At 40.1% G+C, this 24,212-nt stretch overlaps 1 protein-coding gene across 11 annotated transcripts in view; it reads left to right on the top strand.

Annotated features, from left to right (window-relative positions):
- The window catches only part of KALRN (kalirin RhoGEF kinase), a 472,671-nt gene that overhangs the window by 251,857 nt on the left and 196,602 nt on the right, over window positions 1-24,212 (top strand). For all 11 annotated transcript variants that reach the window (XM_041473008.1, XM_041473009.1, XM_041473012.1 and 8 more), the window contains exons 10-11: window positions 3,580-3,702; window positions 23,113-23,304. In XM_041473008.1, coding sequence (XP_041328942.1) covers window positions 3,580-3,702; window positions 23,113-23,304 — 315 coding nt within the window. The remainder of the gene's footprint in view (window positions 1-3,579; window positions 3,703-23,112; window positions 23,305-24,212) is intronic.

Raw genomic sequence — 24,212 nt, 5'->3', positions numbered from 1 at the left:
ATCCCAGAATGTTGCTAAATTATTGCCTGATTGCTTCTTCAACCTTTTCCCTCTCAAACCATTCTTCCATCTCTTTCTTCTCATGTTTTCCTGCAGTATCCCATATAAACTATCAGCATTCCCTGCCAGTGGACTCTCAAATGTGTTTTTCCCTGGCCCTGCCTGGGCAGGATTTGTTTTGCCAGTTTAATTGTGCTGCAGGTAGGAGTTTGATCCTCAGCAAAAAGGAGTGTGGGAAGGGCTCTGGAAGTGGCTCTCTTCAAAAACCTCCTTGCCAATGCTCTGCTCAGATGAAACCTGTCTGAATTGCCACTATGATTATTTTAACAGTTACACAGATCATTCTACAGGGACAGTTAGGGCTATTCTTCCTCCAGGTAGCATTTTGAATCTTGTGGTTATCCAGCCATATAATGACTGTAATAGCTGGCACAGTCAGCCTGCTGTAGCTGTACTGAGTTGTATTTCATTTTCTCCATGACCTGGGTTTGCTGCTTATTTTGTTGGGTGTGTAATTGTGCCCTTGAGAAGATAAGGAGACAGGATATGCACATCATAACAGAAAATAATGTTTCTATCAATATTGATCTTAAACTAGTGAAATAAAAATAATTTTTAAAAAAAGAGATATTAACATATTATAGCTACCCCAGTGAACAGAAACAGCTTTGAACAGAACAGTTCTTTTCATTCCAAAGGACTCATGAGTTACAGTTCTTTCCTAGATAGAATAAAATACAGCTTGGCAATAAAGCACAATTAGGAAATATGAAGATTTAATTTGGAAAACACTCTTAACTGCACTTTTAATGACATCTTCAAGCTTCTTAAGTTTTTAAGGGATAATTAAATTATTTCAACCAAGTCACTGTAACTTTATTGTCTACCTGTGTCTCAGGATGTTAATTTTGGCAGTAGAGTAAATTACACAGTCCGTGCTCTCAATTAAAATGTTAAGTGTTTATCTTGAATTATTACACAGTTATTCTAGTTCTAAAGACATTTCCATTCTTCAGGGTAAGGGAGAGTTTCTCCAAATATGCTGACACGTAGATGTGTACAAGTGCTGGTGATTTCAGCTTTGACTGGGACCTTTCAGAGTTCTTCCTGCATTTGCCACAGACCAACTGCTTAATATTTCTCATTGTTTGCACAGCAGATTAAATGCTTTTTTGTCCACACAGATTTATGTTTTTGCTGTTGCTTTATTCACTCTGTTATTCCATATCTCAGCTTTTTAAAGTGCCAACTTTCTTGTCTTTTATGATGGAAACAAAAATGTGATATTTCTCTATGCTTACAGATTATTGTGAGCTTATTAAATCCAAGTGCATTATATATAGAAAAATATATTATCTTTATTAGTATCTTACTAAATGCTGAGGACTCTTGTTAATTAGGCCTATCAGATTATGAGAGCCTCATAACAACATCTGGTCTTTTGCCAGTTTCCTGGGACAACTCAGGAATTCACTGAGACTTTTTATACCATATATATTATATATGTATATATGTAATGTTTTTATTTTCCCCTCTTCTATGCAAGATGAAATTATGGCATTTATGTATTTCACAGAATGGTTGTGAAAACAAGTTCATTGATGACTGGAATGGTCAGATATGTTAACATGGGTCTCCAAGAACAGAAAATGCTGTTCAGCAAGTTATTCTCTGATGACTACTTCAATGCTATAAGCATGAAAAAGTTATTGGAATAATTTTCTGTAGAGTTACAGTAAGTGGCTATCAATTATTAATAAATAAAAAGCACATACTGCATACTAATTTGATATGAAACATTGTTTAAAGCCATTTGCCATTTAAAAAAAGAATATAAGATGAGATTTGTTCCAAACTTGAATTTGGCTCTGCTTCCACTTTTAATAATGTTGAAAACTCCTGACAAGAGAAAAGAGATTGTTAATGGGATTATTTGCAGACTGTTAACAACACAAATGCTGGGAGACTGGCCCCCAGTAATTGTCATGACAAGTCATATAGTCATTCCTAGTCAAAAATATGTTGCTGAAAAGCTCTTAGCAGATCAGTTGGCACACGGCTGTCAAGCAATTTGAAGAAATGTATTTGGGATTTTCTACACAGAGCAAATGGGAGAAGCTGGTCAAAGAAAGGGAAGCAGGAAGTGATGGCTGAACTGCCAACACATCTGGTCCTGCTTCCTCCGCCCCACAGTGTCACTTGTGTCAAATACATGTTGTCCCTGCAGGACATAAGGTGCTTTGCTACCCCATTTTGTGAAATTACTTGTACTCTGTGGATGAAAAATATTTTGTAAACACAGCATTTTAATTTAAAAATGCTTTTCTTTGTAAAGAAATAGGGTTGGAACATAAGTATATATGTATAAAGCTTTGTTTGTATTTAGGACTTCCTATAAAAATACTCCTGGGATCTACATTACAGAGAAAGCTCAGAGCTCAGGTGGTTTAGATTCTGTACAACCAAGCCAAGAAATGCCTGAAATAGTAAATAAATAAATAAATAAATAATCCCATTTTCCATTTCTCCAATGGTAAGTTTCTGGGCTTAATCAATATCTGTGGTACTGTCACTGTCCTGGGGCTGCCAGCAGTGTCTTGTCCCTTCAGAGTGACAGAAGTTGCAGCTGTTGTATCCCAGTCCATTGGCATCAGCTGCAGTGAGGATCCAGAACCTGCTGGGAGCAGAGAGTTCCTTGCTGAAGTCCCACCTGTTACAGAAATACCAGGGCTGCTCTTACTATGTATTCCTTCAGTTTCTGTGTGTTGGAAAGAGATGGAGAAAGAGTATCAATCTCATTCTGAAATTTCCCAACCTTATATTGTCAAGTTTGGGGTTTTCTTCCAGCTTGTAGTAGACCCCAAAGAGATTTGTTATAAATTTTAGTGTCAGTGTTATTGTGAGAAGAAACTCCACGTGGGTGCTGCACATGCAGATAACATACTTTTAAAAGAGAATCCTCTGTAACTCTCAGAGTATCAGATTTGTCATCCTACTCTTCCATAAGGATCAATTACATTTGGAACTCAATAGAAGGACCTGGAAGAATTGGAAGATACACATTGTCAATATTTTCTGGTCTGCTGCAAAGGTTTCTTAACCTTTTCATTCCAGTAACTCTGATAATGCTTTCTCCCCATATAAAATAGATTTTAATTGATCCATCCACCATGCGTTTGGACTACCTCTCACACTGAGATGTGAAATCAGCTCTTGCTGTCTTGCAGTTTACACAAGCTCATCAGAGGACAGTACTTCCTGTAAGAGATTCCAGATTTCTGATTCCCTTTCCCCAAAAGTCATCTATGCAAAAGTAAATATTTAATATCTGCCAGGCTCCAATAACTAAGCTACACTTCAAAATAAATTGAATAACAAAAATTCAATAAACCTGATTTAGCAGTAGCACCCACAAGCATTTATCTTCTCTCCAGTTAGAATGGATTTTGACAGAGCTGCTTGTGTTCACCCATAGCAAGCACAAGGCATTCCCCTGCAGCTGTTCCATCCTCACCCTCACAGGGTTTCTCTGTGCTTTTGAGACAGGAGAGGTAACTGGGTGTTCTTCTTTTCTGGCAGGTACTGGACTGGATTGAAAATCACGGGGAAGCCTTTCTGAGCAAACACACAGGAGTGGGGAAGTCTCTACATAGAGCACGAGCGCTGCAGAAAAGACATGATGATTTTGAAGAGGTAGCACAGGTAAGAGTCTGAACCAGACAATTCTGCTTGCTTGATTTTTGTTGGTCCTTCTGCATATTCAGAAAAAGCTATCACTGTTTTGGTGATACACACTTTTACTGCTGTCTTCAATGATTTGGAGCTGCCGAGCATCCTGTCTCCAAGATCTGGAAGTCAGTGTGCACACTGCAGGACTTACAATCAGAAAATCACCACACTGAGTCGATGGAAGGTCTCAAAGCCCATGAGAAATCACAAGCAGCTTACAGGAAAGTAGCATTTTCTGTTGGGACATAGAGGATAATGGGTTTGAGTGAGAGTGATGGAAAAATCAATCCTAACTCCTACAGTGGAGACTGAGGGCCTTGAGCACAAGGTGGGGAGCAGCTGTCAAGAAGCAGGGAAAATACCAGAGTTTGCATTAAGGACAAGTACCCTTTCCCTCCTTCAGTGCATTATGTGGAAGGGATTTTTTGGTTTGGACTAAGAGGCAGTCATTACAGGTAGAAATTGTTATTATTATTAATTTTCCTCATCGAACACTGTAAGCAAGGTTTTTCCAGAAATTTGGTATGAAGCTAAAATCTCACAGCTGTTCCTCAAAGTGGAAGCATAGTAGATGATACTTCCTGTCCTTATTTATAGAATTTAAAAGAAAGAGGACCTTTTGTAAGTTCTTCCATGGATTGAATAGATTTTTTTTTTCCCCCAAAGTATCCATGGTCAGAAATTACCCAGTCTCAGCTCTGACTGTCAGATCATGTTACACCGTTCTGGGGTAGATTTGAAACATTTACTATCTGTAATTGATAATCTGTAAAGGTACTTCTCCTTTGGGTATTTTGGATAAATTCCTGATTGACCCATGTAAAGCAGAATGTATGATGTTTTGTCTCCCTGATAGGCAGGTTATTGCTCAAATGTTTCAATGTGGCATAAGATAAAAATTTACTAGACTTTAGTTTTGGTTTTCTGCAAAACCTTTCCCATGTGCTGGCCTAGTTTAGTTTAAGATATTTCCAGAAACAGGGACATACCTCTTTCACTGTTTCCTCAGGGAAAATATTTCACTGCCTGATGGCAGCTACTGATGAGATTTTTTTTTCTTCTCTCCCTCATATTGCATTTATGTTTCTTCAATCTAATTTTAAATTATTATTCCCTTGTTTATATCTCTGTAGTCTTATTTCTCTCCCTTAAGGGGATAATCCCAGAAAATAGGATGAATTAACAATCCTGAAATATCTGTAGAATGTTGTCATGTCTTCTCCTATGTGCCTCTTAACCATGTTAAACATATTTAATTTTGCTAATATTATTCTTATTCACCAATTCCTTGAAAATCTTTTCCTATCTATGTTGTTGAAAATTCAAATTACCAACATCCTTTTTTTCATTAGATATTCAGCTCTTGATGGAACATCCCATTGCTTGGCTTGTTAATGAATTTCAGTGTTACCATTCAGCTGTGGTGGGAAATCCTTACATAACTTCGATAAATATCACAGCCTGAAAGCAGCAATTCTGCATTGGTGGGTTTCTAAAATTTCATGGAACCACCTGTGGATTTAAGCTTTCTGGTAATAGGTTTGAATTTCTAAAAACTTAAATTTCTGCAAATTTATTAAAATGAATTTTAGGCTGGAGGTTGCAAAGCATGGTTCTGCAAGGCCTCATCCAAAAGCACAAATTAGTGTTAGTTTTCATCCTAAAATCAATATTAGGGTTCTTTTCAGAGTGAGTGCTCGAGTCAGCTGTTACTGGGCTAGCAAATGAAAATTAGGATCATGTAATATACAGGAGCTGAAACAAAGTGATTTCATGTCCTTTGTGTCATTAATAGTTTCTAAATCCCCCTCCTCTGATACATTATCTTCATAATTCCCATTACGTCTCACATTTTCTGGATCATAGTTAACATTTTTTTCTATGTCTTCTCTGAGTACTTCTTAACTAGAGATATAGGAAACAAACTAAGAACAGGTGAGAAGAGACAGAAAAATAACAGAGTCCTGACAATCGAGGTGAGAGCAAGCCATGTACCTGTCTGCACATGGAAACAGCAGCTCCACAAGGCTGGTGGAATTTGGAGATCCATCCCCTCATCAGGGCTGAGGAACCTTACAGTGTGCAGGTGGCACCTGTAGGTAGTAGGCTAAGGCAGGATATAATTACTTTGTGGAAGACTTTTCTAACCTCCCTGTTAGGCCTCCTTCTCTACCACTTCAGCACATCTCTCTGAGCATAATTTCAGACACATTTTCTTTCACTTTACGAGGCCAAATTCAGAGCAAATTAATCTTGTTCACTGAGTGAGCACATGTGTTCAAGTGAAGGTGGGTGTTTCAAAGGGGGATGCAGAGGAAAGAAAACCAAGTGTAATTTCTGAGGATATAGAGCCAATTGGGTTCCTCTGAATCTGATTCCTTTACAGCTGATGGGAAGAATCACTGAGCAGCTCATTGCTCTGCCTGGACTGTGGTGAACATGAAGTTTATGGTGCATCCTAATTACAGATAATTGACACAAGCTGAACCTGGTCCCTTCCCAACAGCTTTGACAGGAACACTTTGCTCTGGTGCATTCACATGAGAATATCACTGCTAATTTATGAGGCCTGTCTGCAGTGTGACACAGGAATGTGGTGCTGGCAAATGGACATGGGGACGTGCAGTGAGGGGAAGTGAAAGGAATCTCAGGCTTTATCTGAGCTCAAGGACTTGAGAATACAACACTCTTTGCTTTGGACAGAGTAATAGTGAGGGTAAGAGGAGAGCCCATAAATTTATCACACCTGGAATTCTCTTGCAGAACCTTCTAGCGGAGTTGATTTTATGGTTGGGTAATAAATCTCCTCTCTACTTTGATTATGACCCATTTTTATTCCTCCAAACTACCTTCTTGATGCTCAACACTTTACAGTTGGTTGGAAATTAACTAAGTTTAAATATTTGTTATTTTTCTCAAGCTAGCAAACACCTTTGCCATGGCTAGGGTGGATAACTGGCACGACTTTTTCCCAATATAACCATGAAATAAAGCAGATATGCCACCATCCTAAAAAAAGCTGTTGAGTTTGCCCATTCCCCCCATCAGGATGTTAATTACTAGCTTTAATAGCAATAAAAAGAGTTATGTTTGTTTTTCTTAAAAAATAATATTAAAAATGTTCTCCTGATGAGTTTGACAATGTAGGCAATAGTATTTTCTATTGGCAGTTCTCTGATAAAAGTGCTTAGCCTGCCATCCAGTATAAATTTATTCTCAAAAATCCACTTTCTTTGGCTCTGACATATTTGTTCTTATCTCTTGCTGTTTCAGGAGGGCATTTGCAAAGGTCAGACTAGAAGCAATTTTCAGGAGTCTTCTTGACATTTTTAACAGGGGGCAAAACATTCCTAGTTTTGCCTTACTGTGTGTAAACCAGAGCCTTGTGTCTGGCATTGCTGTGCTGAGAACTGCTCTGATTGACTGACCTGCCATGGCACAAGACTGAGAGGTGGAACATGCTCCCTCTATGTCTGATTAGAAACTGCAGATTGATAAATCTGGATGTAATGATTCAATCAGGCATGGCCCAAATAAATCACATTCCTGCATACAGCTGTGCTCAGAAAATGTCAGTGATTTTACAGCACTGTGTTGCGGGCAATAGGAAATGTAATTTGGGGTCTCTTTCTCTCATAACTGCTGTTTAGACAAAGCTCTGGCAATTTTTCTGACTGTATTTATACTACATGGAATGCACAGATGGCAAATGTTTGAATTTGGATTAAAAAGCCTTGAGCTCCTGGGAGGGAGGTTGTTATCTTGTGTATACCTGCAACTGTTTCTCAGCCAGTGCTGGTACTGTGAAAGTGCCAACCTCGGCACAGCACAGTGCCTGCCGTGCACTGGCACTTTGTAGCCAGGCATTATCAAGACATCACCAAAGGAATATGGCTCTGGATGTAGCTACAGTGTTCCAGTGATGGCCTCTTTGCTTGGCTGGAATGATTTTTTGCAAATCAGATAACGGTAGTATTCTTGCAAATCGGTAGTATTGTTGCAAATCAAAAGATAATTTCCTTTTAGGCTCTGTAACTTTTTCTTATTCAGTGTTTTTATCCTGAGAACAGCATGCCTTCCAGCGGGAAAAGTCTCCCAACACTTCAGCAGTATCTGGCTGAACTGCAGGTGTTGGAAGCACTTCTGTTCTCAGTATCCTTTTCCTCTCTTCTGGCAGTCCTGGCAATCAGAGGTTAAGGTGGCCTTCTGAGCATCCTCCTCTGCTCACTGGGAGCCTTGCTGCCTTTGTGCTGCTGCAGAATTAGGAAATGTCATGGGAAGCTGCTCTGATAATCCCTGGCATTCTGCTGCCACAGGTCTGAGTGGTTCCGGGAATAGTCTGAAAGGAGCATTTCTGTAGCCTCTCTGCCTTTACGGGCTTTTCCCTCAGACGTGCAGGGAAGATTTCCCGTGGTTCTGGTTTATTATCCCGGTCTCTGCCGGGAGCCAGTGCAGTTTTCCACCTGCAGATGGCACTCGCAATGCGCTGGAGAGCTGAGCCCAAGTGGCAAACAGAGCCGGTGTTTCTCATCCAATCTAACCAAACACTGTCTCGCAGTGAAATGAAACAGAAGTGGAAGCTGGCTCACTCCCTGTCCCATGGTGTTCTCCCACCCCTGCCAAAACCCGCGATGTTCAAGGTCACCCAGAAAAACAACCCCCCTAATATTTTATTTTTGTAAATCAAAGCTGGGCGGTCCATGGTTTAAGTCAAGGTGATGCTTGTCATCTGTGTTTATGGGACAAGCTGCTCTCAGATCTTTGGAGCTGTTCTCAAGGCTCTTGGACCACATTAAGCTCACAGCTACAGGTTTGCATTTAGTACCACTGTGTGTGTGTGTGCTTGCATGCAATAGTTGGTGTGTTTTTCATGGTAATCCAAAGGCACTGATGTTTACAAGGTGAAATATCACAACAAAGCACATGTTCTGAACAGCCTTGGCTCAAAATGTGTGTGGCTGTCCCTTCTTATCAAACACAGTAAGAAGGTTGACTGGAGGCTGAGTGTGGCCATCAGAGTTCATGGGGCTTGTCCAGTGCAGCAGCTCTTGGTTCAGGCCTTGTGTCTAGAACAGATTTGATGCAAGTACAAGGGTGGATCCTCTATTCCCAACCTTGAAAGCTTTTTGGGATCCATTTTGCCAAGGCACAAATGCAATGCAGCGGACTCTTCTTGAATTATTGCAAAGAGCCAGACAAAATGTGAGAAAAATGCTGGACTTTGCACTCTGGCATTTGGGAAGCCATTCAGTATTCCTGTTCTTGGGTGTCTGTGCTTGCCTTCCTCCAAGACAGCTTCGGAAGATGATGATTAAACACCTGAACGCTGCCTTTGTACCATCAGAGTTATCCTTTGTGTACATGCACAGTTCCTTTAAGATTCAGTTCTTTCTTTTATTCATCTCAGGGAGGTAAATGTATTTTCTCCAAGTGAAGGCTTTCAGCAGAGACCTTGAAAGCCAAAGGCCTGAATCAGCTATAAGAAATCAAAGCTCTGATGATGTTCTTCATCTAACAAGCAATTTGTTCTCCAGTGTTCCTTTCTAGAGTATTCCCTTCTTCCACTGTGCTGTTCCTAAAATACTGGCAGTTCAGAGTTTTTTACTTGAACTGCTTTAAAACTATGTGTGGTAGTGGTCAGGCCAAAGCTGAATTGCAAACAGCTACTTGTTTGGCCTTCAGGATAAAAACTTGGTGCTTTCCCATACAAATTCCAGCTCTGCTGGATGTCATTGTTCTAAAGTTGGGATGAAGTTCAGTACTGATGTAAAACAGCTAGGAATAAATTAAGAGTCCGTGTTGATAACGAGCACTTAGGAAGCATTGTCCTAGGGTGGTTTTTTTAATTTTTATTTTGTTTCACTTTTTGCAATTTTATGACCTATCTGTTGTTGAAAGGAGTAGCCTGCTGGGCATACTGGCTTTTTCCCTTTGGGTCAAGTGACTTAAATCCTATGTAGAATGAAATATTAAGCCAAAATAGGGAGAAGCAGACAATTAAACCTAGTGAGAAATATGCTCAAAATTGGCAATAATGACTGTACTTTCAGTAATACCAAATCATTTTTAAAATAACAAAAGCATGAGACAGGCAACAAAAAATCAGTCTTACTCTTATTCTCATCATCCTTTACGTGGCCATTAGCAAGTTCTGAAGCTATAATCTGCATTTTCCTGTTCACTTCGTTTATGTAAATGTATTCTCTTCTACACAAAGAGGAAAGAATACCTACTGGCAGCAGATTACACAGGCCTTTGTACCATGGCACAGGAGCTCCAGAAATCTGGTTTCTCCTCCTGGCTGGCATCAGGTTGCATCTGGCAGTCACAGAGAATGCCAGATGCAGTGGAATTGCCAATACATGAGCTGTCCTTGGAGGCCTGCTGGATCCAAAAGTTTCTAACAGCATACCTAGGAGCTGGATAGTTTATCATGGGAGCTGTGGTACAAACCTGTGCATGAAACCTCTGGGTGACTCGGGACCAACCTGCAGTGCAAGAGCAGATATATTGACATGGGTCTGCACAGCCTGGGCCAGGAGCCAGAAAGGCTGGGAGGGCTTGGGCAGATTGCCTGGGTCAGATGTGATGCTGTGGGGACTTGACTGCCAGACCCACGTCAGAAGCAGGGCATGTGAGACGTGTTTTCCCTGAGGAGGTGTGAAGGAAGGACTCTTCAGAGCACATTGTGGATCTCAGTCCCGTGGAGACTCTGTAGCAGCAGCCTGGCAAATCTTGCTGAAGGAATGGAATTGAATTGGTGGCCAGTGGTAGTCCATCACCTATTGGTGGTGGGGAATCTCTTTTTAGACAGAGATAATGGCACAGAGATCTTCCTGGCAGTTGTGTGGTGGGCTGTTATCTGTTATGCCATGTCTTTGAGTTTGCATTTCAGTGTATTTCTCCTCTAGCTCAAGGTGATTTTCTTTCCTATTTCTTCTCTTCCAAAATCACTTGACAGCTGGATCTTTTCATTAAACCTCCTGCAGCATGATTCACAATCTAAATGCTCCCTATAAAATCTTAAGTCTTGGCAATACAGTGCATTTTTTTACAATTGCCAGGAGCTAGCTTCCTATCACTGGTTTATTTGGGTACGCTTATTTTTGTGTCTTTAAAATATCTTCCCTTAATTCCCTATAAATGCATAATGCAGTTCCCATGGCAGAAAGGGAGACAATGAAGATATTTAAGAAATATATATTTTTAATTCTGGAGGTTCTGGAAAACAGAATTTCTATTGTGTGGTAAATTCTGAGATTTTGAACTAATTTGTTTTTAAATCAAAAGACAGCCAATGTTTCCTAAAGAAGATAAATCCTGGAATTTGTTTTTTAAAGGCCCAAAAGTTCTTAAAGAGAACACTGGAAAATTATAGCACTGATATGTTATATAAACCAAGTACTATAAATATATTCAATATGGTACTGATGTATCAATTGAATAAACCTAGAGCTGAAACAAAAGGTATTTACCTCTGACAATTTCTGTGAAATATACCTACTTAAAAAAGCCACTGCTGTTCTGACTGACCTGTCTGTTTTGATGAAAACCATCATCATCTAAAGGCTTTTAAAACTTTCTCTGGTCATTTTTCTTTGTACTCTTCTTATTGGCAGGTCAGTGGGTTATCAAACTGTACCTTATCGATTCCAGAAGATTAATTGCAGCAACATCCAAGTCTCATTTGTAATGATGGTGGACTGGTACTCTTCAATTTCTTGTAGCTATTGATAATGGGAAGGCTCAAGGGGACAGGAGTGACACTGTGAATTGTATCAGCATTTTTACTTTGTGATTCTGCTCTAGTGCAGTAGAAGGAGCTGCCCCAGGCTGTGCTGCTGCCTCCGGGCCAGCCAGTGATGGCTTTAGGAGAGCGGCACAACTGGTTATGGCCTTGCTGCCAATCACAAATGTGCTGCTTTGCAGGCGCTGGTAAAAAAGAAATTTAATGTAGATAAAGGCAATATAGGGGATTTGTATGCAGTAATAGAGCAAAACAATTTTCAAGGACAGATTTTAAGTATTTTTTATCATTGTGCAAATTTTCTGGAAATAGACTGAATTCTGTTGATTGCTCTGCTGCACCAGATTTAGAACACAATCACACTTCCAATTTCAGATACATTGCTTATAATTAACTTGTTCTGAAGAGTGGAGAATCCACTCTGATGGCTCTAAACTGCAGAGAAGCTGCTTGGCAGTGTGATTGTGCCTCTCTTCTTTCCCTGTCATGGATCCCTAATTGTCCAGATGAAGGATATTCTCTTAGTCCCTCATCAGGTGTTTGAATTGTCTAAAAACTACACTTGCATTATGAGACTATTGCAGAGGTTTTATACTGGTTATATATAAATTGAAAGTGTTCAACCATCTTTTTATAGGATATAAACCTATTTTTAAAATTTACTTTCCTGTGATAGTGTTCAGGTCTCAATTTTCCCTGTATAAAGATAGGGCAACCTCAGTGGAGTTACAGAGTACTTTTGGAATTACATGTGTGAATAGGGACAAAAATCCTAACGTGCATATAAATAATTCACTTGTTGATTCAGTGCTGGTAACCCAGTCATTAATATTGCCCTCCATAGTTGTGGTCTGTGAGGTCTGGTTTTGAATAACTGAGTCCCAAGGGAGCACTGCTTTGTGTCACTATGGAAATGGCTTCTGGTTTGAGGCATTCAGGCACCTTTGTTTAGTGTCTGGTTCAGAGCACCACCACATGCAAAAACACAGAGCTTTCTCCTCCTTTGCTGAGCTGGGGAGAGAAATTCTAAAGTTGACATGAGAAAAGCAGGCAGCATCAGATTTCTCCTGCCTCTACATTTGAAAGGAAGCTTGTTTGGAGAGAAAAAAAATTGCAGAATTTGCAAGAAATCAGGAAGTGAGACAGGAGGTGTCTCTGACCTGTCAGTGAGCATGTGCACATGTGTTAGTTTAGCATGACTGCCTGTTTTAGTATGCAGCTGATAGAATGGAAACCACTGTGTGCTCCAGAACAATAGCACTGGCTCCTATTAACACACAGCTCTCATTTTTATCAGAGTGTTTTGTCCAATGCATGAGATTTTGTCAGTGCTGTTTTTTTCTGTGCAGCATAGGTGAGTCTTTGTGACAAAGATCCCCAGCTTTGCAGCAAGCAGAATTCTGAGCCTGCTGTTTTGTCCTCTGGAGTAATGTCAAGGCTCAGTTCAGAAGTGCACGGTGTAAAAGGGTGGCTGTGACTCCTTAGTATCAGGGAATGGGATGTGCAGCCTTGATGTTAAATGTGTCAGCTGAAGTGAGTGCACTGTGGGCTGGAATGAAGGGTGTTCCTGCTTGGGGAGGAGAGGTGGCTGAAAGCACTGGGGTTTGGCCTCTGGCTGCTGGTTATTTTGCCAGTGGCCAAGATGTATATTGACTACCAGAGCTTGGATTTGTCAATGCCCACATATCAAAGATGAGTGCACGAAGGACTGGAAACCTGTAGTGCTCCACGGTGGGGAAGGGTCTGGTACCATCTGAGTCTTATTTTCTGTTATCTTCTTGGCTTTGTTTTAGGCTTAACTGAAACCTCTTAAAAATCAGAGGTAGGTGTTTGCTCCCGCCAGAAAAGTGGCTCAGATAAATACTACCTAGTCAGGAATGCATTCAGACCATTTGTCCTTTGTGGGAAAAAAACCTCAAACCTTTTCTGACTCGGGGTGGAGAGCTGTTCCTCCCATTTCCAGGCCCCTTCCCAAAGGATTCACAGTTTTATCTGTGCTACAGCACAGCCCCTCAGTGCACACTGAGTGATGGGCACTGCTCAGGCTTCACTGCTCTGTCACGCACTGAAAACCAAACAGGAGAGAAGCAGCCCCACAGCAGGGCCAGGGCTGTGCAGCCACGCTGAAATGCGTCATCTCTCCTGAGTGTGGTCCCCCTTGGGGTGGGGAATTGGGTCAGTAGGTCATTTAACCATTAAAATTTAAGTTTTTTATAGGCACATGTAAATGTGGGACAGAAAAAAAAAAAAAAAAGAGATATTTCAGAGCACAAAGCAGAAGCCGATTTGTGTGCTAACATCGGGATGTGAAAAAGGAGATTATTTTGGGATGAGAATGCTGGGAGGAATGGGGCTTGCTGTTTGGACCTGCTGGACATGCCTCCAGGGTGGGGATTGGCAAAGGTACAGCAGGCAGAGAGAGATCAAAAGACAACTCAAAGAGAATTACTCTGATCTTTGCTTTTGTCTCGTGTCATGGCCAGTCTTATCCTTTGGGGGATGATTTGGGATTTTTGAAGGGGATTGGATAGGGAGAAGGAGGGACTCAGCAACATTAAATAAAGAATAGACTAGAAAGCTGTCAGGATTATTTTAATAGTAAAAAATATGGCAGATGTTGACTATAGGGGCAGTATCTTATATGCCTGCAATATTCATGGAGATCAACTACTTGCCAGAAACCAGGATGCTTTATAGCATGAAAATTTCTGGTGGGAACGCCTCTGTACCAGATCTCTCACTGTAAGTCATTATTAAGATATATTTATCTCAGATCATGTGTGGCCCACTAATAAGAGCCAGAAATAAAACCATGATATCTTTCTAAATCTTTGTTTTGCTTATGGATAAGCTGAATTGAATTTCATTCACACAGTAGAACACATTTTTATAGTGCACCCCATATGAGTGCTTTCTGGCCAAGATGAAAAATGTTAGTTCCTGTCTGGAACTTTTCTAAAGTATAGGAATAAGTCTGGTATAAAATAAATAAAATGGTCTGTTACTTCTAGGGTAGTGACAACTCCTTCCATTTTTCCTCCATATAAGTATTCTTAGGTGTTAAAGGAGATTTTAATCTTTTGAAGTTTTAGGGAAGACAAAGCCTTTAGTCCATCCTGCTTTGGTGGCACCTCTGAAGAACTAATTTGATGGGTAAGCCATACAGACAGTTCACATGTCAGGGAAGTAATGGTGGTGAAAAATTGATTTATAAATCCAACAAGATACAGAGAATGGTTTCTACTCATTTGAAACAAATTCCAATGTGGAAATCATGACAGAGAGATGAATTAATGTTGACAGTGAAGAGATTCTGAATCCAAAGGGACTGTCTTGCTGACCTGCTCCTAAAGATGCTCAGCTAGAACAAGGAGGTGAAGTAAAAAGTTACTTCAATTTTAATTGACGCTGGGGGAGACTGCTTTATTGTAGATAGCAGAGGGGCATTCTCCATGCAATTACCTGAGGTCCAGAGAACAGGGAGATGGGGATGGATGTTATCTGAGTGGTGGGCAGGTGATGTGTTACCATTCCTGTTGATAGAGTGTGTTGAGAAACCTCCTTTTGCCAAATGGAAATACCCAAATTGTGAACAGAAGTGTTGGTGTTTTATTCTAATTGTGTGTTTGTTTCTGGCAGGCAAGGTACTGAAGTGTGAGGTTTATTCTTGAAAGAAATTGATTTCTTTTTAAGTGATGAATTTTTAAGTTATTCTTTGCTACAAGTTTAACAGGGCAAATTGGAGGGACCCAGGAGAACACCAAGGGGTTCCCTGCTTTCCTCTGAATCTTGAGGGAATAGAGACTGTGCTAGGAGGTGGCACCACAAGATGTGATGCTCTCACTGAGAGCATTTCCTGCACCACTCCCACCTGGGCTGGTGCACAGGAGCTGATGCAATGCAGCATGTCAGGGAGGAAACCTGTATTTCAAAGGAGCAGTAGCAAAAATTTAATTAAATCTCTGCATCCTTCCTCAGGCAGCAGCAGTGCACTGACCGTGCTAAAATGATGTGGCATATCTTCCTCTGTATTTTTTCTGCCAACAATCAGTTTGCTTGTCAGAGATGGCCTTTCACTTGTGGGGAAAAAAAAAAAAAAAAAAAAAAAGAGTTTGCTGCAAATCTGGAGGTCCTGTGATGTATTGGTGGTACATTTACCTTTATGCAGCAGCCTGTGTTGCATTTTTGTCATATATTACCAGACAAAAAGAAAGATTGTTATGTGATTTATATGCAGCACAGCATTGTGCTCAATATTCAGCTGTGTATGAATTCTTAAGCTGAAAGATCAGGCAAACGTGGGCCAAAATTTTGCCAAATTTTCTTCTGTTAAACATTGTCTCATTCTGTGAACAGTCCCATGCTGCTCCAAATCGGCTTCAGGAAAGGTGTTATAACCTATCTTCACACTGATGGAAAGAAGAGCATAGCTGAGTCAGGGTAGTGGTTGTGGAAGAAATGGAATGGAAATGCTTTGCTGTCTTATTTAAAGTAGGTTTTATAAAAATATAGGCACAGAATTCTCACAAGTTTATTTCTGCTTTTGTTTTTAAGGCAACCATGATGCCAGTTGTATTTGGTGCTGGCTTTTCCCAGTGCTGCTGACAGTCCAAAGCCTTTTATTACTGTTGTTGCTGTTGTCTTTGAAATCTCCAAACCATGACCATGATATTAAACCCAGAATGCCTGGAGTTATTTCAGTTCCAGAGACCAACCAGACTTGATAAAGATGTCATGATTGCACTCATGACTGTAGGGCTCAGGAAAGATGTGATCTGAGCTTTTGGGACAGAAAATAATACCATGCCCTCCTGGACTGCTGTTCACCTTGGAGCTGCTCCAAGTTTATTTCTCCACCTGCATTCCCTTTTGCCCCTACCATAAAGAAGTTGTGGTGCTTTGCTGTGAACCACCTGGGTTTTCTGATGATATTAATCATTTAAGAAGCTTTCAAAATGAGCTGCATTTCACTCCTGACAGTCTGCCTTCTTGTGCTCCCTTGTCATTTCCACAAAAGAAAATGCTTTGCTCATTTTTTGCTGAATTTCAAAGGCTCAGTTACCATTGAGTCACTTGAGCAGCTCTCAGTTGTACACTCTGCCAGTTACTCAATTATGAAATTGGGCAGTGATAATTCTGTTTTAGTGGTACTCACTGTGCTGGATAACACCAAGCAGTATGAGTTTGGTTTCATGTTTGGCACCCGAAGTATTCTTTTGTTGTCTTCATTGTCTTTCTTTCCTTTCTTCTGCTCACTTTCACATTCCTGTTCCTGTACAAGGGTGTTTCCAAGTTAAAGGACCAAGCTATTTTCATGTATATTACCAAGGACAGAATACTATAATAAAACCTAGCCAATAATGATCAATTACAGATATCTTCCCTAATTCTTGTAGATCCTTTTAAAGACCACAAAATATTGGAACAGCAGTATTTCAACATCTCATTTTAATATTGTGGTTGGATATGCTTTTACCAGAAGACCAGTAAGGTGTCAGAAAATAAAAACTGAAATATCCTTATAAACACAAAATGAGCCTACGTGTAATTTGTTTTCCCAGCTGTCCACCTCTCTTGGCCTCAGGATGACACTGAAGATGGCTGAGAAGTGGAGATCTTTGCCAAGCAAGCTTTTGTTCTTTGTATACTTGTACTATTTACACACAGATGTGCATCTCTGTGTCTTTATATACTTAGATTGGATGAGATGTGTGATTTTAAATGTAATTTAAAACATTGTTTCACTACATATTTCACTGGCATTTCATTGAATGATGGTTGTGATCACACTGGAGTTAATTAGCATGATCGTGGTAATGGGAGTGTTTTCTATGTGATGTATGAGTGCACTACTGATTGAGATGAGCAATTGGTAGGATGAAATACACCATAGCCAACAATTTTTTTTTTAATCTAAAGTAAGCACTCAATATGTAATAGCACAAAGAGGAATTCTTTTAGCTAATGTATTCCTAGCTATTAATTCTAATCTTGCTTATTTATTAGTTTGAAGGTATGAGGTAGCTTTTAATCAATTTGTCTGGCATTTCAACAGTTGATGTAATGTGTGTCACCCTTTTAAATTCAAATAATAAATTCATCTTGGTTTGTATGTGAAACCTGAGGGAAAATAATAAATAAAAGTAACAATACACAGAAAAATATCTGGTCCTTCACAATGGTCAGTGAGGATTTGGGTTGTATCCACCTTGTCATTCCTGGGAATATTTCATATCTAATAAATACTGAAAAATGCCATATGTTTGTATTTAAAACATATATATACACAATAAATTATACATAACATTTTATACAATTCACTGAAATAATGGAATTACTGGAGGTGTAAAGTAGTCATTAGTATCAGCATGATATCAGTGCAAGGAGAACTGGGGTGAAATTATGACGAGAAAAACTAAAGATGAATTGCCATGTTTAAGGGAAGAACAGTCTGAAGAAGAAGGTGCTGATGGAAATTTCATTGGCCTGGATATTTTTTTGAAAGGTCTGAAGAAGTTTCCATTCTAGTTTATAGTGGGGAACAATCTTGTACTGACAGAGTGAGTGGCTGCATTACCTCAGAGAGATATTCTGCCTGTAACTTCTGTAACTGTAATTCCTGGTGAGTCTGTTTTGAATTAGAACCACAGAGTACAAGTAAGAATATAAGTCTTGATTTGATTATGTGCAATTCAAACGGAATAAAATCACAACTTATATTAGATCATCACATGCACTTAGCCTTTGCCCTTCTTAAGGGAGGAGGAATTTTGACAAAGATGGATGCTTCCTTAAACCCCAGATTTATTTATCAAAGAAATGTTTAATTGTGGTTACTTATTTTAGTTTTAGAATATCAAGTTACTAAAGATATAATTCTTCACAAAGACCTGACTGTGAGATCACTTAACCTCAACAAATAGTGGAGCTAATTTTAATGAAGTAGCTTGAGCAAAGAATCTGATAGCAGTAACTGAGCTTTATAATTAAGGATAACAATAGTTTATAAGGCTTGACAAGAACTGCAGAATCAGCTCTGTAATTACAGTTTTGCCAAAGTGAATTGTGCTGTAGTTTCTTTGGGCAGGAGTTCTACTCGCTGTCTATGCACAGAACAGGTACCTTTCCTCCAGAGTTCTATTTTTAGCTCTTTGCCATTTTTTCTCTCCTGTGATCTTGGGGAGATGGTTAGAGGCTGACCCAGTTCTCCCTGAAGTCAGTAAAATCCTTTTTACTGTTTTCAGTAAGAGATGGATCAGGCTTTGAACTTTGTCTCAACTTCCCAGCAGGAGTGCTGATACAGACATTTCATCGTTGATACTGGAGAGTCAAGTCACGACTCTAAAGAACATAAAGGAGATATCACATCAGAGAAAGCCTAATAAGTCTCCTGAACTTCAGCCCGCAGGCATAATGAGCGATACACATCACTTGTCTTTTGTCAAGAATATCAGATCTAAGCTAGTCCTCTTTCTCTCTCTAGTTGGTACTTCTGGCCTTCAGAGGTGCCTTCTCTTCCTTGCCTTTTCCATGGTAAAACCCAGGTGACAAAGCTCTCTGAATCAATACAAGGAACCTTTGCCTGGAACTGCCTTGCACAGCCCCAGAACTTGGTCAATACAGACTAGTGCTACCTTATTCCCCTTATCTCAACCTCTACTTGGGAAGTGAGGTCTGGGGTATGTAGTTTGTGTTTAATGGGATCATGTACCTGATCACCTGCCCAGTTCCCCCCTCTATGTTTCTCCTGATGTTTACAACAAACATCTTTCTCTGGATACACTTTGGAGAACTCGGAGACTGTTACCATGAAAATCCCTCAAATACAATAAACAGCTGTATAATAGTATGCAGGGGCAGATTGTTCTGGAAAAAATTGTCCAGATTAAGGGCATGAACTCTGCCCTGGACTATCACTAGACACAGCTATTTTCAATGTAATCAGCCTAAAAACATGCAGCAATAAACTACTTACATGTGCAGTTCCTAGCAGTAGATAAAAACTACATGGAATAATTTTCTGTAAATGCACATGGGCCAAAACCAAAATGCTGTGTGAAATTGAATGACACCTTAAAAATGTGAGGAAGTTCACCAAGATAGATAGATAGATAGATAGATAGATAGATTTCCTTGTGTTTGCAGGTTTCATGATTGAAATAGGTCATTATGCAAAGATTGGTCTACAAAGATTATTAAGAGATATAAGGTGGAAGTTGGTTTTGTGCATGAAATGATGCAGAAGTGTGGAATGCCAGTCAGCAGTTCACTGAGAATTTCAAGGGTTTGCACATGACAGTTGTCTCATGGGTTAAGGCAATACTAAGAAAAAATGCCACACAACCCTAAAATTTCAGAAAGCATATAATTTTATAACGCATAGATTATTTTTTTCTGCCAGATCTCAAAAGGGCTGGGAATCTGAGCAACCTCTTCTGGATGGGGATGGTGGGACAAGGAGACATTTCATGCTTTTCTTCATTGTAGAACTTAATTCTCTCTTGGATTCTCACCCTGCCTGATCCAGGGTTATGTCACACCAAAAAAGTATAAAGTGCTTCCAACAAATAAAATAAGGTCTGTACCCCAAAGAGCTTACTAACAAGACAGCAAGCTCAGGATGAAAATGTAGGGAGCAGGGAAGCAGTGCAGCATTATAGCACCAACCAGGATGAAGCTCTCAGCTTCAACAGCACTTTGGTTCAATGCTTGTAGAGAAATAGATGTACATGAAAATATTTGATATGTGTAACAACATCTGGTGTGATTTATGTGCATTTTAAGCAAACAAACAGAAGAGAAGTAGAGCAAGCCCTCAGCAAATGAGTAACCTCTGGCTTATTTGGCCTGTGCTGTGTGTACATCTCGACAGTTGACGAGGGAGGACAGTCCTTTCATGAGCACATCAAGCTCAGGAGTTCAAGGCAAGGGTGGATAACTCCCAAATGTGGCTGCCTATCTGGAATGTATCTAAATCTCTTAAATCTGCAACAGTGAGCTGGAAATCTTTCAGCACCAGGCCTTCATTTTATAATGGCAGGAATATAACCATTAGTTGTTTTTCCTATCATAAACTGTACCTGTTTTAAAATCCAGACACTTACCTGTGACCTCAGTGGACACAGACAGAAAAAGAGGGTGAAGAAAAATGTCTCCATACTCAAAATGTGCTGTGTTCAAGCCTTTTGTGCATGACACATTTATACAAACACATCCAAAATGAGGTATGCATTCTTCATGGAAGCTGGCAGTTCCTGTCACAGCCCAGGGAAAACACTGAGTGTGGCTCCTTCCACACCCAGTCAGCTTCCCTGCAGAAAATCCCTTTTGCCTTTGGAGAACCTTGTGCAATGCAAAGGGGCTACTGCATCTTTTTTTTTTTCTTTGTGCAGTGAGGCCAGAGCCTCTGTTGAGGCCAGTCTACATTCTTTCTCCCCCAAAAGTCTAGGGTCCAGCCTACATGCTTTTCACCAGTGTATTTCCATCTGGTCATTGTACCTGTGAATTCATGTCCTCCACAGGTAACTCGACATAGCACATGTTAGAGTCAGTAAACTGTGTGGCTTTCAGCAGAGATGGACCTAAATGGGTCAGGGACAAATGCAGCAAATCTGTGTCCATACTGTATTTCAAAAAAACTGTTTTGTGTCCCAAATCTGTGCCACAAGGAGAGAGGGAAGGCATTTACAAGTACACTAAATAATACATATAAAAGCAGGAACAGTCTTGTGCTCAGGGAGCTGGTCTGGTGTGTGAGTTGTTGTAGTGGTAATGTGTGAAAAACACTGGTGTGGACTAGACTTTGAAAAAATTGTGCTAGCTTTGGCATCTGCTCCAAATACTATTGGAAGAGGATCATTCAGAAAGGATACTGTTATGTAAAACTGGACCCTAATTCAGATCACATTAAATGGAACATTTTTTACAAACTCTCAGCTAAAGAGGTTTCCAAAAAATTATTATTAAAGCATAAAGTTTTGCTGCTGTTAACAGCATAACCATTATAGCAGTAGCTTGAAAGTGAGGGAATAAAAATTTACTATTGGTAACAAAACTGTCTCAAATATGTTCTTCACAGTCCAAAAGGAGAAATGCAAATACCGGATATTTATAGTCAGCCCTCAGAAACTGGGAAAATGAACAGTGAATGAGATGTTTTCTTTATGCTTTTTTATAACTGGAAATATTTTCCTCCATTAAACACTTGGAGGTCAGTGCTCCATCTCTGTACTGAACATTTTCTCAAACAACAACTGTTGACTGCAGCAGGATATTATCTAAGTAGGAGCAACATGGCTTGATCCATGGCTTTTATTTTTGACAGTGTTTGTGTAATGTCAGAAATATGTGTGTGTCCACTGTGTTAGAGGTATTTTGTCTATATGCACAAAGTTAATGCATTTTTAAACTGAGGAGGATTTTGACAAGAAAGGTGCTACAATTCTACTATTGAAGCAGAGGTTAAAATTCCCAGTGAGAGTAGCCTCAAGCCAATGCTAAGCAGTTCCAAAGATCTAAGTAAGTAATGGAAACACCCTGAAGCTGATATCTTTGTCTCTCCTTGTTTTTGTTAAGTGTTGAACACCAAAGAGCTATTGGCCTCATCTTGAGTGAAGAAAGCTTTTGTATGACAGCAAGGGCTGGCTCTCTTTAGTTTACCCAAGTTGACTAAGGCATAGCCCCATGGTTCTGGAGAAGATGGCTGCACTCACTTTCCATTTTTCCTGTTATTCATGAGACTCTGTGCTGTATTAGTTGAGTGGTGTTTTCCAGACATGTGAAAAAGAGAGAAAGAATGGGCGGGTAGCTTGAAACCTGAGGCAAGTTGGATGGATTTCCCCTTTCTTACTTGACAGTCTGGCATATCTTGGGTACATTAATTTGCTTCTGGGTTCTTCTGTTCCCTCTCTGTGAAGCAGGATTCCTACACCTCATATCATAAAGGCCATGGCTGTGGGGTAAATCTGTTCAGGATAATGCAGTGTTCAAATTCTTGTGTAATGCAGGGCAGGTACATGCCCTGGGCAAACTGGAGCTGAGCATTGCATACTGGCAGCTGCAAGCAAATCACATGGACTCACTCCATCTGGAAACATGATGCAGAACAGTAGACAAGAGGAAAAAAACATAGAAGGATCTTGAAGACATGGTCTATCTCACAAAAGCCAGTGAAAGGCAAATGTTTCTTGGGGCTGAGACATCTCTGGCTAACATGATTACACAGTGTAATGTGAGAGCAATTGGGAGGCCATTGCAGCGAGCTGGTGGCTGAGTGTCACATGAGGCACTGTAGCCTTCTGAGCTGGTGAGTCCCACTTGCTTCATGCCATTATCTTTGAGAAATTGCAGGGAACTTGGAAAGAAACAAATGGGAAGTCCTATTGCCGTGCCTGGCAGGATTGGGTTGAGGTGGTGTGTTTCAAATAAGAAATAATTTAATGTGTACTCAGGCATTAGTCTGTGTGGCTTTATACGTTCTCCTTTCACAGATGGCAATGCCACTAAGAAATATTGTTATTGTTTTAAAACCCTGGTAATACTTGCTTTCATGCCATAAGGATAAACAGCCTCTTTCAGGGATTTACTTGCCACAGTTGTATTACTCATACTGTGTTTCTTGCTTTGTGTGCTGGTAGAATACGTACACCAATGCAGACAAGCTCTTGGAGGCTGCAGAGCAGTTGGCTCAGACTGGGGAATGTGACCCTGAAGAGATCTATAAAGCAGCCCGGCATCTGGAAGTTCGGATTCAGGACTTTGTCCGGAGGGTGGAACAGAGGAAACTTCTTTTGGACATGTCAGTCTCCTTCCATACCCACACCAAAGAGGTAAGAGGTGCACGAGGGAATTTTGCTGTGTATTGTAGAGTGCTGCAAGAGGCTGTCTCTGAAAACTCAGATAACAGAGAAAAGACATTTTCGCCACACAGGGCTGATATTATCCAGTTCATTTCATGCATGTGAATAACTGTTGTAAAGAGGAAATAAAATGTGAATGAAACATATGAATGTTACAGTACACTAAAATATAGCAACACCATCTCAAGTGGTGCTTAATCACAACTAGAATGTATTGTTAGAAAGGAAGAATTCTCTTGTAAGAATGTGAGTTGATATTAACACTTTGAGTGCAAACATGCCAGCAGCATGATCCTCTGAGGATTCTATTTAAATGTACCATTAATTAATGTATGCAATACCATTATGTGTTACTAGAAATCTACATTGTTTAATGAGGCAGACTTCAAAACAACTGCTAAAGAAAAAACAGCCACATACTCATACAGTGAATCAGTGAGGACCTGAATAAATGCTGTTTAGTGTAATTGAAAAATATCCAGAGATAAGACTGACTTGCCAGAGGAGATACAGTGGACAGGACATCAAATGGGAGGCCACTGGGGATGTAATTAAAGCATACTTCACATTTTCTGCAGTCCAAAGGCCATTCAGTGGTGAGTGACTTTTAAAGATAGGGTTTCTGCTGAGAGAGATGAAATTAGTCAGGATGGTTGTTTTCATGCTCTGCAGCATCTGCTTGTGAAAGCACACTTGATCAGGAAGATACTCTGAGAAGCTGAAAGCTTTGCCTCTGCTTGTTGATTTACATGTTACAAACAAGTGGCATATATCAGGCTTCAGGGTGTAGGGGAGCCCCTGAAGTAGAAGGTACATGCATACAATTATTTATATGTGCATGGAAGATGGAGTTTACAGCATGTACATTATAGCTGTTG

This window comes from Pyrgilauda ruficollis, unplaced genomic scaffold, assembly GCF_017590135.1.
Source record: "Pyrgilauda ruficollis isolate IOZ18807 unplaced genomic scaffold, ASM1759013v1 scaffold3, whole genome shotgun sequence".
Classification (NCBI taxonomy): domain Eukaryota; kingdom Metazoa; phylum Chordata; class Aves; order Passeriformes; family Passeridae; genus Pyrgilauda; species Pyrgilauda ruficollis.
The sequence above is the reverse complement of the archived record's forward strand: the minus strand, read 5'-3'. Positions and strand labels throughout refer to the sequence as shown.